The sequence below is a fragment of the Gorilla gorilla genome, chromosome 1, assembly GCF_029281585.2.
Source record: "Gorilla gorilla gorilla isolate KB3781 chromosome 1, NHGRI_mGorGor1-v2.1_pri, whole genome shotgun sequence".
NCBI lineage: Eukaryota > Metazoa > Chordata > Mammalia > Primates > Hominidae > Gorilla > Gorilla gorilla.
Window position 1 is genome coordinate 57,987,958 of NC_073224.2, and position 17,430 is coordinate 58,005,387.

The 17,430-nt window shown below is 33.5% G+C and overlaps 1 protein-coding gene across 5 annotated transcripts in view; it reads right to left on the reverse strand.

The window, feature by feature from the left end:
* Positions 1-8,591: 8,591 nt before the first annotated feature.
* Positions 8,592-17,430, reverse strand: part of PTPRC (protein tyrosine phosphatase receptor type C) — a 119,868-nt gene continuing 111,029 nt past the window's right edge. For 2 of the 5 annotated variants that reach the window (XM_055378639.2, XM_055378638.2), the window contains exons 27-32: positions 17,090-17,223; positions 16,007-16,141; positions 14,283-14,405; positions 13,882-14,060; positions 12,237-12,372; positions 8,596-10,733 (exon numbers count right to left, since the gene is read on the reverse strand). In XM_055378639.2, coding sequence (XP_055234614.1) covers positions 10,458-10,733; positions 12,237-12,372; positions 13,882-14,060; positions 14,283-14,405; positions 16,007-16,141; positions 17,090-17,223 — 983 coding nt within the window. In that variant the 3' untranslated portion in view covers positions 8,596-10,457. Of the gene's footprint in view, positions 10,734-12,236; positions 12,373-13,881; positions 14,061-14,282; positions 14,406-16,006; positions 16,142-17,089; positions 17,224-17,430 lie in introns of all 5 variants that reach the window. The other 3 variants (XM_019028425.4, XM_019028411.4, XM_019028416.4) reach the window with 3 other exon arrangements.

Consider the following 17,430-nt stretch of genomic DNA (forward strand, 5'->3'; position numbering starts at 1 on the left):
AAACACCTATAAATTTGATAGCTATTGCCACATTGTCCTTTGTAAGGTTGTTTATTTTGTACTGGTAAAATCATGAAAGTTCTTATTTCCCCACAACCCTGACAACAGGATATATTTACTATTGAAAATTGTTATCTCAATGAAGTTTTAATTAGCATTTTTCTTATCTGAGTGAAGTTGAGCATATGTTTAGGGCCTTTTGGAATTCTTGTTCTGTGAACTCTCTTTTCTCCTTTAACCGCTTTCCAGTTGGATTTGGGATAGTTTGTTAACATTTTTATTGGTGCTTTTCTGTGTCACTTGCTTTTTTACAATAAGGATGTATCGTTTAACAAAATAATGTTTACTCCAAAAAGTGCAAAGACCACAGATAAAGAGTTTGGCCCAGTAAAAGATAGGGAAACTTCTTCTGAGATAGGAAAGGAAAAGTGAAAATGATAAAGTTAGAATATATTTTTAAATGCACAGGAACAAATTCAGGTTAATGTCTGCTATTTTTTTCTAAAGTAAAAGAATCAATGGCACTTGATGAAAGTAGTAGCCATGGAGATGTTCACATTTGGGAGAATACCAAGGGGGATAGTAAAAGAGATCAATTGAAAACAAGAAAAAGATCTATTCATTACATTGTGGTCCTGAATCGATGTTGGAATCATTCATATCTCATAGTGCCAGTAGGTAAGTTATGTTTTTTAAAATAGTAATAGTTTCAAGTAAAGCAGCAGCTAGCGTGGGAACAGAGGCAAGGAGGAGAGAAATCTGACTGATACAAGCTTAGTTGTCAACAGAGCAATGGAGGTGATAGGCCACTGTAGGAGAAGGAGCTAATGATGCTGTTGCACAAGGAATTGAAGTGAGGGCATGGAAAAAATTAAATAATTGGAATAAGAAGAAGTACTAGAGTTTTCAATGGAGTAGTTAGAAACCCCAGACAATATCCAATTCTTCCTCTTTTTTTTTTTTTTTGCAAAAGTTAGTATCATAACATGTCTTGCACTTGTAATAATTTCAGTTGCCACATAAAATCACAAAATACAAGTCTCAGCTAATATTCCTGGACAGATGTCTTATATGTAAATCTCCATAGAATTATATTAAATAATAAATAGCCTACAAAGGATGTCATCTTGCGATGCTAACTAAAATTAATCTCTTCCTTTAACATTATATAAATATATAGTTGACTTTATTTCTGAAATTCAGATGTTCCCTAAATGACTATAGGGCATTGAATTAAAACATACTGTACAAATCTGTAGAGAGAAACTTACAAGATTTTAGTAATTTGACTAAAGTTGTCATTGATTCGACTAGTTTTGACCTTTTTTAACTTCCTGCATTTAAATTGGAAACAAATATTTTGCTATCTCTTGAAAGAACAAGTAGAGTTTATTTCCCACTGACTCCCATCAAAGAGAAACTTGACTTCCATGATTTAATGCTAGTTTAAACAAAGAGAAAGCTGCCAAAGCACATTTTATTTATAAAAATAACTTGGTTCATTTAAGAATGCATTTTATAAAACTGAAACTGACTGTGAGCTCAGATGAGAAACATTCGACTGTCTTAGGGGAAACCCATATACTTGCACACACACTGGAAAAACCAGATTAAGGTGTACTACATTTATATCCTTTATATGCATTTTCTCAGATAATTCACTTGACTCTAGCTATTGAACAATTGCTTCTTGTTTGTTAAAGTGTGATTCTTTATGTTTTACTTGTGTTCCTTCAATATGGATGCAAAATTATCATTTAGGATTACAAGATGCTCTAAGATAGTATGGGATCAAAGTCAAGATTCAGCATCTAGGACAAAGATCTAGTAGATGACTGAAGAGTTGGTAACCTAATCAGTATACATCCAGGTAAGAAAAAATAGTGTAAGGTAAAAAAATGCATTGAAAAAAAAACATGATGTCCAAAGAATCAGTGCTAAAACCTTCTACAGAGTGTAACCTTAAATACCTAAGAGTTCTTTGCTATTGTCTGCAAGGATCCACCACAATATAAGAGAAATGATGGGAAATTTATTTGCCAAATCAATTCAGAGTAATTCAAAGCAGATACTAGATGGCCCTTGAGAAAGTTTAGTTTTTTTAATATCTGGTAATTATGACAAAAACATTCAAACTTTTAGCTTTAGATCTTTTGCATATTCTTTGTTTCCATTCCTGCCTTTAGCCTAAGTTGTCAGTTTAGTTTTTTTAATATCTGGTAATTATGACAAAAACATTCAAACTTTTAGCTTTAGATCTTTTGCATATTCTTTGTTTCCATTCCTGCCTTTAGCCTAAGTTGTCAGTGCAATGAAAACAAATACATATAAATGAAAGCTCTTTAATAAAGGCATTTACTACATGCCATGTTTTTAAACTATAATAATCCCTTTCACACCTGTCTCATAAATTATAGCATACAACAAAAGCACAGAAATGTAATTCATGATGTACTAATCTGTATTAATGACAAGTCAGAATTATTGATTACCCATACAAATTCTTAGCAGGCAGTGACCTAATACACCATCAGGAGACCCCTACATTAAGCCTGTGTTAACCAGTGGGGGCAGGTTCTGTGGATGACCAGGTTCTCTTCCCAGCTTTCATACCATGGACAGATTATTTCCTTTCCTGTTGCCACATCCTCTTCCCACTTCGAAAAGTGTGCATAAAATCTAAAGATTACACAATCCATAAAAATTCAATAAAATATTTTTATTCTTTGATGGGACACCAGCTTCTATAGCTGTGATTTCCCTGCTATCTATGAAAGATACCACTGAATCCAGCAAACTTCCCTTTTCTGGAAAATTAAATAAAAATGCACCAGAGTTTCCATTTTTACTCTGGAAAGGGTGAGTACGCATCAACAAAGCAATGTTTTTCTAGAGGGAAAAACGTGTTATTTTCCATAGAAAGTCCATTTTCAGTTCCCTGGCATACTAAATTGGGGACAACTAGATCAGAAGAGAGCTCCCTTGGACTCAGTGTGCCACCCCAGATAGAGTTAATGAGTCACACTCCCCATAAATGTGGTTTGCATTTTGTGGTGCCCTGTTAACTTGTTTTAAATACTGATTGATGGGTCCTCTGACAAACACACAGAAATGTGATCCAAACAGTAAGAACTTGTTCTGATTACCAAATTGTGGGACAATGGAACAATGACATTTGTTATTTATTGTAGTGTTTTATTTCCTGGCACTCACTTCAGCAATGAGGTGATCTTTGCTCATACAAATTACAAGAACAATCCTTTCCCATGGGTGTTTAAGAGTGTGTTTATTTTTATATAATAACTTCAATGCTGTGAGTTCATCTAAGCTCACTATGTTGTGCAGTGTTGTTGAGAGCATATATTACATACGGTTTTGTTTTTGTTTTAATCATGAAATAAAGAAGAGACAGAAAACAATTTCAGGTTGTTTTCTTCACCAATTTTTCAAAGCACATGACATTGATATTTGCAAGGTGGATTAGGAGCACAGCCTACAGTGTTTGTAAGAGCTGGTTCAAGTCCTGGCTCTGTCACTTGCTGTAACAGACCAGATACTGAACTTTTCTAACCCTCTACCCCATATAAAATGGAAAAAAGAATATATGTGGCATAGGGTTTGTCTTAAGAAACCAATGCAGGTATAAAACAAGGGATAAATACCTGGCATGTGTTGTATCTCAATAAATGTTAATTATAATAATTATTTTTTATTTATAAGTAATGATATGAGATACATATTCTTGATTGAGTCAGTATTTTTAAAGTTCCTATTTGTACACTAATGTAAATAGTTTCATTTAATCTTTTCATCTCAGGATCTTACAAAGCTGAACTCTCAAATGTTCTTCTAAAAAATCTTTAACTTTTATTTTAAGTTCAGGGGTACATGTGCAAGTTTGTTACATAGGAAAACTTTTGTTGTGCGGGTTTTTTGTACAGATTATTTCATCATTCAGGCATTGAGCCTAGTATCCACTAGTTATTTTTCCTGATCCTCTCTGTTCTGTCTCCCTCCAGTAGGCCCCAGTGTGTTGTTCCCCTCTATGTGTCCATGTGTTCTCATCATTTATCATCTCCCACTTATAAGTGAGAACATGTGATATTTGATTTTCTGTTCCTGCATTAGTTTGCTAAGGATAATGGCCTCCAGCTCCACCCGTGTCCCTGCAGAAGATATGATCTCATTCTTTTTATGGCTGCGTAGTATATCATGGTGTATATATACCACATTTTCTTTGTCCAGTCTATAACTGATGGGCATTTAAGTTGATTCCATGTCTTTGCTATTGTGAATAGTGCTGCATGTGTCCATGTATCTTTATAATAGAATGATTTATATTCCTTTGGGTGTATACTCACTAGTAGGATTGCTGGGTCGAATGGTAATTCCATCTTTAGGTCTTTGAGGAATCACTACACTGTCTTCCACAATAGTTGAACTAATTTACACTCCCACCAACAGTGTATAAGTGCTCCTTTTTTGCCACAACCTTGCCAGCGTCTGTTGTTTTTTGACTTTTTAGTAATAGCCTTTCTGATTGGCATGAGATATTATCTCATTGCGGTTTTGATTTGCACTTCTCTAATGATCAGTGATGCTGAGCTTTTTGTCACATGATTGTTGGCCACATGTATGTCTTCTTTTGAAAAATATCTTTTCATGTCTTTTGTACACTGTTTAAGGGTTTTTTTTCTTGTAAATTTAAGTTCCATATAGATTCTAGATATTAGACCTTTGTCAGATTCATAGTTTGCAAACATTTTCTCCCATTCTGTAAGCTGCCTGTTTGCTCTGTTGATAGTTTCTTTTGCTGTGCAGAAGCTCCTTAGTTTAATTAGATACCATTTGTCAATTTGTACTTTTGTTGCTATTGCTTTTGGCATCTTCATCATAAAACCTTTGCCAGTTCCTATGTCTTGAATGGTAGGTATTACCTAGGTTGCTTTCCAGAGTTTTTATAGTTTTGAATTTTACATTTAAGTGTTTAATCCATCTCGAGTCAATTTTTGTATATGGTATAAGGAAAGAGTCCAGTTTTAATCTTCTGCATATGGCTAGCCAGTTATCCCAGCACCATTTATTGAAAAGGGAACCTTTTTTCCATTGTTGTTTTTTGTCAGGTTTGTCGAAGATCAGACAGTTGTAGCTGTGCAAGCTTACTTATGGGTTCTCTATTCCGTTCAATTGGCCTATGTGTCTGTTTTTGTATCGGTACCATGCTGTTTTGGTTACTGTGGCCCTGTGGCATAGTTCGAAATGGGGTAGCATGATGCCTACAAGTGTGTTCTTTTTGCTTAGGATTGCCTTGGCTATTCAGCCTTTTTTTTTTTTTTTTTTTTTTTTTGGTTTTCTGTGAATTTTAGAATGGCTTTTTTTTGTTTTTTTGTTTTTTTGTTTTTTTTTTTTTAGTTATGTGAAGAATATCAATGGTAGTTTAATAAGGAATAGCACTGAATCTATAAATTGCTTTGGGCAGTATGGCCATTTTAACGATATTGCTTCTTCCTGTCCAAGAGCATGGACTGTTTTTCCATTTATTTTTGTCATCTCTGATTTCTTTGAGCAGTGATTTGTACTAAAACAACTAGAGAACCAAGAGCAAACAAATCCCAAAGCTAGCAGAAGACAAGAAATAACCAAAATCAGAGCTGAACTGAAGGATATTGAAACACATGAAAAAATTCAAAAGATCAATGAATTCAGGAGCTGGATTTTTGAAAAAAAATTAATAGAATAGGCCACTAGCTAGACTAATAAAGAAGAAAAGAGAGAGGATTCAAATAAACACGGTCAGAAACGATAAGGGGGATATTACCATTGACCCCACAGAAATACAAATAACTATTACAGAATATTATAAACACCCCTATGCACATTAACTAGAAAATTTAAAAGAAATGGATAAATTCCTGGACACATACACCCTCCCAAGACTGAAGCAGGAAGAAACTGAATCCCTGAACAAAACAATAATAAATTCTGAAATTGAGGCAGTAATAAAAGCCTACCACCAACAACAACAATAAAAAAAGCCCAGGACCCAGTGGATTCACAGCTGAATTCTACCATATGTACAAAGAATAGCTGGTATCATTCCTATTGAAACTATTCCAAAAAAAAAAAATTGAAAAGGTGGAACTCCTTTTTAACTCATTCAGTGAGGCCAGCATCATCTTGATACCAAAACCTGTCAGAGATACAACAAAAAAAGAAAACATCAGGCCAATATCCTTGACAAATGTTGATGCAAAAATTCTCAACAAAATACTAGCAAACCAAATCCAGCAGTACATCAAAAAGCTTATCCACCATGATCAAGTAGACTTTATCTCTGGGATGCAAGGTTGGTTCAACAAACACAAATCAATAAATGTGATTCATCACAGAAACAGAAGTAAAGACAAAAACTACATGATTATCTCAATAGCTGCAGAAAAGATTTTTGATCAAATTCAACATCCATTCATGTTGAAATCTCTTGATAATCTAGGTATTGAAGAAACATACCTCAAAATAATGAGCGCCACATGTGATAAACCCACAGCTACCATCATACTAAATGAGTAAAAGCTGGAAGTATTCCCATTGAAAACCGCCACAAGACAAGGATGCCCTCGCTTGCCACTACTGTCCAACATAGTATTGGAAGTTCTGGCCAGGGCAATCAGGCAAGAGAAAGAAAGCAAGGGCATGCAAATAGGAAGAGAGGAAGTCAAACTATTCCTGCTTGCAGCTGTCATGATCCTGTATCTAGAAAATCCTATAGTCTCAGCCCAAAAGCTTCTCAGGATAATGAATAACTTTAGCAAAGTCTCAGGATACAAAATCAATGTGCAAAAATCACTAGCATTGCTATAACCAACAATAGCCAAGCTGAGAGGCAAACTCCCATTCACAATTGCCACAAAAATAATAAAATGCTTAGGAATACAGCTAACTAGAGAGGTGAAGAATCTCTCTGCAAGAAGAACTACAAATGTTCTTTTAAGTGAAGTAGATATAGTTGATTCTTTCATATTAAAGCTGCGAGATTAAAAAAAATAGGATGCCAAGTTAAATTTAAATTTCTAATAAACAAGAAACAATTTTTGGTGCAAATATGTCCCAAATACTGCATGAGACATACTTGCACTAAAAAACTATTCTTGTTTCATTTAAAATTCGAATGTAACCCAATGCCTTGTATTTTATCTGACAATCAAATTTCATGTCATTGTGAAGAAAGTAATCATGGATAGTTTGAATAAAGAAGAGTTTTCTTTACGGGATCTTAGCAAAAAACAAGAATTCATTTGTTGTAAGTTATCAAAAGCTTTTAATTGTCCTACAAATATAATTAAAATTTAGGAATCACTTTTGATTTGGGCAAAGAATAAAATGTAAAGAGAAATGTAAAGAGGTTTACAAAAGAATGAATACAAATAAAATGGACCCTTAGAAGAATAAATATTTTCACTTAAAACAGGACATAAAAAAGCCTAATTTTGAATGTCTTTGAAGAACCTTCAGATCATTCCAGATGTAAAATTTGTGTAAGAGATTGAAAGCACAGCCTTTTCTACTCATTTTAACAGATATTCATTTCCTTTGAAGTGATACATTTGAAGGTCTTCATATCAAGAAACATGCTGCAGTTAACTAGAAGCAAATATCATTCACTTATTCAGATCTAATATGGTGTTATGAAATCATCTTGTAACCAATATCTGGTATAAATCTAAAATTAAGATCAGTCCTAGTTAGTTGTAAAAATAAATTTTATGTTTAATGTTTTAGAGGGAAAAAAACAAAAATAGGAAAATTTCTCTGTACAAATGTAAGAATTCTGAGGGGAAGCTTAACGCATTTAAAATTATCATTGCAAACACAGATGTTCAGCTAATCACTTTACACAGTTTTCCTCTTGCAAGAAAATATTAAAATATATATCTCTTAAATGAAAATATTTATTTGTCACTTACATACACAATTAATAGCTTGGGACCTGAAGTTTAGGCTTACTAAATGTATCTTTTATTCCCATCGAATTCTAATACCAGGAATAAAGCAAACAACCTTAAAAGAAACCTAGAAGTTTCTTTTTGCCCAATAAATGTAATGTTCTGGATTCAGAACATTATCCCTACAGTGTACCAGGGTTTTGTAAGTCAAAACTTTTTGCTTAATATTTCTGACTGGATCCTAGAATTAATAATGGCAGTGCCAAACTTTAGCAAATAAATCTTTTATACCGTGTAACAGATCCCCATTAATGCAACCCATAGCCATAGACATAGACCTGTAATTCACATATTATTTCTTTCTACAGGTAAAAATCATAGACATATAATTCCATGTTCTAGTGCCATGGGTCTCACCTTCTGTTTGGTATATGTTCTCACAAAGTAATGGGCTTTCTGAGCCACTATTTCATCTCTTTCTTTACAACAAATTCCCATATGTAGAAAAAAAAAGTCTCAAGCTTGATTCTTAAACTAATAGAAATTATTATTGCTCTATTTTCTAAGTAGTTTTTATCTTTCAAAAGATAGATAGTGTCAGGTGGAAAACACATTTAAAACACACAACTACATTTGGAAGAAGTTACTTGCAGTTGAAACTTCTGAAGAAAAACTTTGCTTGTAGATTATTTAGACTTTCTGCTATTTGTATTTTGAAGCAATTCGCAGATAAAGCAGGCATACATCATAATGTTCTATTGAACATGAGAACTGCAAATTTTAACTACATTATCTAGAAAATGGCAAATGATCAAGTTTCAATAAAAGAATGCATAATAGTTTGAGTGACTGAAGAGATAAGCGAAAGAAAACTTTATTTTTTGTGCCCATAATTGGTGATTCTAATCCCCTTTTCTCATTAATAAGTAAAGATGTAATAAGTAACCTTAATATAAATTAGAAACTGTGGCTTCATTGTAAAATTTACTTCTTTTCATCTGTTAAATAAGCACAAGGATCTATATACTACTATAAGGGTTAATTGTTAATTTTATATGTTACAATAGTGAAATAATTAGAAGTAGGGACACAAAATAAATGTGAGTTGAATGGACAATTATCGGTGCTGTATAGTTAAGACATCATATAAAATCAGACAAAAAAGTAAAGATATAGAAAACCAAACCAATCTAAAGGTTGTGTTTGACCTTCATAATAAGCTATTACAGAATTCACCAAAACGAGTTTTTATTACTTCATGAAAAATACCACTATTCTTGATTTTTTTTTCTAGATCTTAAACAATTATTAGACTATTGGATAATCGGGGCCTGTAAAAGTGTCCTGCAAATGTTAATAACTGCATTAAACATATTTCAATAGGTGCATACACATTTCATATTTGAACATATAACACAATGTATTATAAAGAAGAAAAAAATAATGGTTGAATTTTATTATGATTAGCGACATCCATTCCTGGTAAAAACATTCTAAGCATTGGAGAAATTCAAAGTAAATGCTTTAATGAAAGTTATGAATGGGATTTAACATGGGAACTATGCATATGCAATATCATATTTTTCATATCAATGAAAAATTCCATGAAAATAGCTATATTAAATTTCATATGTAAATATTTAACAAATATGTTTGTATTCTTCTATTTCTATACAATGAATATTAATACATGTTGCATTTATTTATTTTAATGACATTTATTTAAGTTCAATTGTACAAAACCTAATTTGTTGTCAAAAGTATCAAGCAATAAATTTTAAATATTGTACAGGGAATAATCGAGCATGCAAAAATTGAAAACCCCATGTAAAGACAGCATGATAAGCTCACTGGAAATTTTTTAATTAAATAAGCTTAAAAAGACATTGGACTAAATGCTAATATATGGAATATAAGATTTCCCAATGTTAGTTTAGTTTTTTGTAGTAGCATACACACACATACCACTTTTATGTACTATCTCTAGAAGTAAAATAGTAAACTATATGATATATATGAGTAGAACAAGGAGGACATCTTGAGGTCATTTCAGAAATGTACATGATTTTATTGAGTCTGCACACAGTTTATGATTTTAAAAACAGATCCTTCAAGCTAAGTTAACACTTCTAATATAAAATGTATTTATTTTTTCTTCATAAAAACAAAGGAAAAGCAAGAGCTTTTAGATTCACTTGAAAGAATTCTCTCTCTTTCTCTGTCTCTCACACAAACACACACCCGTACACACATACACATACACACATAAAGATTACAAAGAAGTTGTTTTTTACCGAATAAGAGATAAAATTTTAAAATAAGCATACGTCTGTACAAACTGTTCTGGCAAAACTATCTTAAATATTCTTCCACAGTAGTAAAATAGAACCCTTCTACAAATATTGGTTCGCTGCATTTAATTAATCCACTGTATACCTATTTTCACTTCCTACTTCTACAAAAATAGAAATAACAGCTAACAGGAGGTTTGGAGTTACCCATTTATGTCTTTTCCTATGAACCTTGATTTAAAGCTGGACTTGCAGGACCGTTGACAGAATGTTCTGGCCCCTCAGTGCCACTCGTGGGTTCAGAACCTTCAGCCTGTTCCTTTGCTTCAGGGAGCTTTTCTGGGGCACCAAGTGGATTAACACAATTAGCATCCTGCTTTACTTTGTCCACTTCATTATCAAATTCAATTTTATCTTCTTGATGGTTGTTTTTCTTTACTTGTCCATTCTGAGCAGGGTAGGTGCTGGCAATGACGTCATATAGGAATTGATATTGCTCCTAGTAAAGGAATTAAGTGGGAAATTACATGAAGAAAGTTGATGTCATTATTTTTATGCCAGATGAAGATTAGCAAGAACTAATGATTTATTTGTGGAAGTATTGGATGACAGAAAAGTACTTTGATATGTTCTCATAAAAACATCTAAATAATTTAGTTTCTTTATGGTGCTAAAGGGTTGACTGCAGGATACTTTTTGAACTTTACCTTGGAGCAACCCCAAACCAGTGTTCACTCCGCTCATGGGCCATTTCCATGCCTTTGCTCATGATGCCACGTTTTGTGCTTATCCTCCTGTCTAATGCCTACACATTATTTAAGAATCAGGGCAGGAATCACTGCTTCGAGAAGCGTTTATTGATTCCTAAAGTTTAAATTAAATGCCCTCGTTCATGTTCTTCTTGTAATTTTTCTGTCATTTTACTCACTACATTGATTAGTAAATACCTGGCTTTCCCTCATACCAATTAGCTCTTTATAGCAAGAGCACATAGCAAGCATTTGATACATTTTTAAGTATCGAGATATGAAATCTCAATATCATACATGATTAAAAGCTTTATATATTTTAGTGAGTAATTAAGTTTACATTGTGAATAAGGATTAATTCCCAGATGACCATTTACAGTTACTACCACATAGAGGGTATACACGATAGATCGATTACAAGAATATAAAACTTATTTTCCTTCCTGTATCCACATTTCTTTGCAATGTGAATTTGCAGGGCTTCTCAAGAAGTGGAGTCTATTTCCCTACCCCTTGAATCTGGGCAGGCTTTATGACTTATTTGGCTAATAACATACAGAAGAAGACATGTGTGTCACTTTTAAGCCTGGGCCTCAAGTGGTCTCACACAAGTCTTCTTTCCCTTGTGGAACTTGCTGCTTTAATGTGAATAGGCCTGGGCTAGTCTTCTGGATGAGGAGGGACATGTGGCCCACTCACTGTTGTTGGCATAGCTAAATGGCAGCCACATGCCAGCCTACTGGCAGTGTAGGTCACTTTAGACCAGCCAGACTGTAGGGCACACATCAGCTGAAGGCAGACAAATGAGTCAGCCTGGTCTCCATTGGCTGAGCCTGAGGGCACCAGCAGAGCATTCCAGCATATCATTAGACTACTGAACCATAATAAATGTTATTTGTTTAGGCTCCCAAATTTGGGGGTGGTTTGTTACACAACACAAATCGATACAGGAGTGAAGGAAAGAAAATTAAGAAATTCATGAGCATGTAGGGAAAGACTCTTCATGAACTGTCACAACAAAGTGCTAGTAAACTTTAGGCTCTTATTTAGACTTCTTATAATAATTTAATGTGAATTATCATGTAAAAGTAGAAAAGATAAAAGAATAGGAAAGAAAATAGAGGAGAGAAAAGGAAAGGGGAAGAAAGAACAAAAGAGAGGAAAGGAGAGGAGAAAAGAAAAAAGGAAACCGTCAAAAAGAAAAAAAAGAAGAAATTCCAAGCATGTTAAAAGCAATGGTGAAGGATACTTACGAATGTGGAAACCATGCCTGGCCTAGCTTTGCGTAGAGCTTTTACCACTTGAAAAATATCCACTACCTCTTCTGTTTCCGCACTTTCTAAGAGATTTAACAAAGCACAAAATATTCCCGTTTGCTGAGATCCATCCCTATAAAAGAAAGAAAAGATAGAAAATAATCCTACCTCTCACCAAAAAGGGTGATATTAGAATAAAAACAGGAAGAGAGAGAATATATTTTTTACTTCATGTTCATCATAATTATCTTATTCCAACCTCTTTCAAGAACCAAATTATTTACGCTAAATGCATTTTTAGGCAAATTTTTCAATTTAAGAGTGTGATAATCCTGGAATTGAAAACTTATTTGTCTTAGACTTTACAAATATATTTTCTTTTATTTAGTATTTTATGGATTTTAATGCATTTTTATTTACATCTGAAGTTGTTTAAACCAATATCAGAATGCCAGTATGATAGATAAGGAAACCAAGATTTGGAGAAGAGAAAGGTATAGCTTGAAGCTGATGTAATCAGAAATATTAGACCTAATATTTTGTAAATTACTAGAACACACGCTCTTCTTCATTCTTCTGCCTCTCTACCACGTTTCACAAATGTTTTCACTTCTGCATCAGTAGAAAAGTAATACCTAGTAGAATTATTCACTAAAAACCGGGCAATCAAATAGTTTACCAAACAATGAGAAGTATAAAGCATTATCATAAAGATTCAATTTAAACAATATGTTATCAGCAGGGCACTTTAGTTATTGTACATAAATCATATTCTAAGAAACATATATAGTTTTACAGTGTAAACTTCCCTTCCTCAGCTTTCTTTCCACATAAATGCTGAAAATTCATATATTTCTTAAGGCTTGATTCTAGTATATGCAATTCCAATAATAACAATTAGACTTTTTCAAAAATTCCAAAAGTCTTTCACTAGATAAACATTTCTCATTTTACTTTACTATTTTTCATTTCTCATTTACTTCAATATTCTTTTTCATGTAAACTTTTATATTATATATCTTTCTTTCAATTATATTGCTTATTTAAAGTGAATATGTAAGCACCTATCACAGATGAAGAAACTAATAAAATCTAGTAGTAATATTGATATTATCACAATCTTTGCCTTTGGTTCAGTTTAGAAAATTAAATAATGAGTTTCAAATCAAAATTGCTAAGCTTTGTGATTTCAGTTAATATTTAACTTAAAATATGTTTAATAAACTTTGTGTTCCTTAAACATATTAGGTGTCTTTGTGACATCTAAGAGAGTAGATCAATGTATATGGGTATATGTGTAAGGTGATACCCATCTACCTATCTGTTCACACACCCTTCCATTCATTAATTCATTCACACAAATGACATTCCTGGCTCAATGTTAGCTACCAAGGAATCAAAGATGACATGACACCAAGTATTAAAAAACACAACTTAAAATTATTGCACTATAATATAATCACTTCTATTATATTTCTACAATAGTTGTGTTGTGGAAACAACCAAGAGAGTGACTGACTCCATAAGAAGTTTTTACTGTGGTTATGTGTTTCATATATGATGATAAATAGATAAGACAACATGTGAACCAAGAAGTCAAGCATTATGATTTTGAGAACACATTCTACCAAATCCCACGCACCTGCAGTGAATGAGTAGAGGTGTACTCTTGTGATGCTTGTTCCCTTCAGAGGAATTCTTCTGGGGAAGTTTTTGTTTGAGGACCTGAATCATAGAGATTAATTCCTTGGGTTCTGCAGGAAGCTGCTCCACACTCCAGTTAGTATATTGGTACTGGTACACAGTTCGAGAGTCTTTCCTCTAAAATCAGAATTGAAGAGAGCATTAACTGGAGTGAAGTTCAGCTTATTTTCTAATTTGATAGTCATATCTTCTTCACAATTACTTCTATTTAAATAACTTTAAAATGTTATTCTGAAACATTATTTATATGACGGCCTTGCCTGCATAGAGTAATTTATATTCATTTTGCTACCGGATCCATTATATCAAAGAAACATACTCCCCAAATTGTTTCCATACCTTGGAATGTCTCAGTTCAAAGACACGAAGGGTATAAGTTGAAGATTTGTCTGTGTCTTTCAGGTCAACTTCGATATCTCCATATGTTTGCTTTCCTTCTCCCCAGTACTGAGCACAGATTTCCTAGATAAAAGAAGACAATTCAACAATTTGTTTCCTATTTGAAATATGCAAAGGATCAGTCTCCCTCTTTCTCCCTTTCTTTCTCTGTCTGTGCCTCTTTTCTATTAAATGAAAATTATTGTGTTCTAAAATTGAAACCTACTTATAAAAATCCAGAATCTATTTAAGTGCTGGGGACCCATTTAATAAATATGTGGTGTTTCCTTGTGTGAGAAAAGGGAAGCTGAGCACAATCGAGGTAACTGGGACACCCCCGGAACAGCTGTTTTCCTTAGTGTAAGTCTTTGAGGTTTGCTCCTCTTTTCCACATGCTTATCATGACCTCTTCAATATTTATGGCTGGCATGAGTCAATGGTATTCACGACCCTTTCAATAACTCAGGTCCCACTGTCCCTTCAGTGGTTCTTGAGGAAGGAGGCTGCATCTTTTGGAGCTTTGTCTCTGTCATCTTGTTGACCAACACCATGAGCAGCTTTATATATTTTGTCTGCATAGCTAAGGAAAGGGCCAGACTACAAAAGTGTTTCTTCTCACTACAAACTGTTGTCTACCAACTACAACCCCACAATTTCTGACAAAGACAGGGAGTCCTGCCGGTACTTCCATCCTGTTTCCCAGCTTTCACAATTTATATGAAGGAAAGGATTGTGGGAATTCCATGCGAAATCTGGACTTATATTCCTTTAAAACAAAAAACATAAAAAGCAACTTTCCATGTACAGGGGAAGGGGACCAGGTGAGGGTGAGAAAGAGTGAGATTTAGGGGGGAGAGAGGGGCATATAAAAGCATAAATCTCTTGCATACTTATAAGGTTATTCACTGAATAGGCTTGAACATATGTCAGATAATGTGGTTGGTGCTAAAGCTGAGTGAGATCTACCACCAGGGAAATTTCAGTAATAACTGAAGACATTAAGAAAAGGATAAAATATCTGTCACAAGCATTAAGTAAAAAAATCAAATTATAGCTTAGATTCACCTTCAACTATAGACTTTTATGGCAATAAATATTATATGAGAATAAAGGAGGATATAGATACATTTTTCAGGAGTTTGGTCTTGTTAAAAGAATAGGGCCAAAACTGGAAGAGAGCACACATTTAGTTACATGGAATATCAATAAGTTTAGACTCAGTGATGACAATGCAAATGGTGTGTTTAGGCTTGGGCATGAAACCTGCTTGTCCAGAGTGGAGAGGATGGAAAACATAAAAATGGGAGGAAGATGAAAGACACATGAGGGGGGTGATTGTCCAGGGTGCTGGATATCACAAAAAGATCTTGGCTTTTATCTTGAGAAAATGAGGAAAACAGTGTGAAAATGTAGCTGTTATTTGCTGTGACGCTGACATTGCTGCATCCTGGCTAATCTGTGAGCAGCATGCAAGACTGGAGGGGGCAAACAGGAGGGACTGTCAGAATCCAGACACAGCTGATGGAGGCCAACACCAGGGTGAAAGGGATAAGACTGAGCAGACAGAATTATGTGACGGAGGGATAAAAAAAGACGTGGGTGTGGCCATCAAGCAAGCAATCCAAGACTAGAGAATGACGTTTTATGACAGAAAGGCTTAAAAGAAAATCCTCAAAAGTACAAACCTGGTCTCCATGTTTCAGTTCTGTCAGCATAACAATAACTTTGACTTTTCTTTGGAAGATCATCTGCCAAAAGTCACCAATGGTCTCCTTCAGTGGTCCCTGAGCAGCAATCATCACTTCAGGTTTCCAGTAGCTCTTTTTAGGCAAAAAAAGGGTGGGACTTCGTTACTACAGAAGAGAGCTCAGTAGATTCTTAAAGTAACCATTTGGAAATATAGTCACTTAGTTTGATATCAATGCTGTTACATACAAATAGTAATATTCTTGTGTTTCTTACAAGAAACAATGTGATAGCTATATGTAAAATAATTATACAGATAATAGTAATTCTTAGCTAATAATGTGAAATCAAGATTACAACATATCTTGCGAAACAAGTTTTCCCTTCCACAAAAGACACACCTTTTTGTTTCTCTATCAAGGTTAGTGTGATTGTAAAAAGGAATTACTTAAGCATTTCAAATTACCTTCATCGTGTCTATACTAATTTTAATTAGTGTCTTTACATTCTTATTATATTTCCTAATTAAACTAATATTCTATGAATGTGTGCTTTAGGAAACTTTGGAAAATAAGTAAATCCAACTCAGTGTATAAATAATAAATATTTAATAAATGACTAAAGTTTCATTATTTGAATTCTCAGTTAATTTAAAAAGTGGGGGGATATGACACAGACTCACCTAATAATTCAGTTTATCTGAATGAAAAGTTTCTAACCATACAAATATACAAATTTGGCATTGCCTACAATTTGGGTATCTGAGTATGTATAAACATTTTCAAATACTTGTATTTGCTCAAATTTTACTATTTTTAAAATTGATGTGATTATAGCTATATTTGCCATAAAATATAACCAATAGCATTATCTTATTTTGTCTCAGGTTATTAGGTTATAGTATTTTTAAATCTTTCATTAAGTTAAAATGTAGCATTGAAATTGAAACTCTCATGTCAATCTATATGTAGTTATGACCAAGTTCATTATTCTTTTATAAAATCACTTAATGAATGGCCCTAATAACATAGATATTATTTTAAAATGTTTGGATCTTGGGTTTTGGCAATTTAAGTACCTACCATTATAAAAGATGCATTGATGTATTTGCTTGGTTCCTCTGAATCACTGTCATCATCAGAGGATTCATCTGAATCATGCTCACTCTCTTTACTCATTTCCAGCTCATGTTTAAGTGGCACTCTGTTATAGTCATCTATGTGAAATAAATCAGTAGTAAGTCTTCCTTGAAAAAATTAAATTTCTTCTTCATTGTCATGTGGAAATTTGAAAGTATTTAAAAAGGGACAGATTGTATTATGAAAACTTACTGATTTACATGAAATAAGATCCTATATAAAATTCAGTACTTGTTGATAAACAAATTATACAACAAAAGTCTAAGAAAAAGGATTCCAGGAAA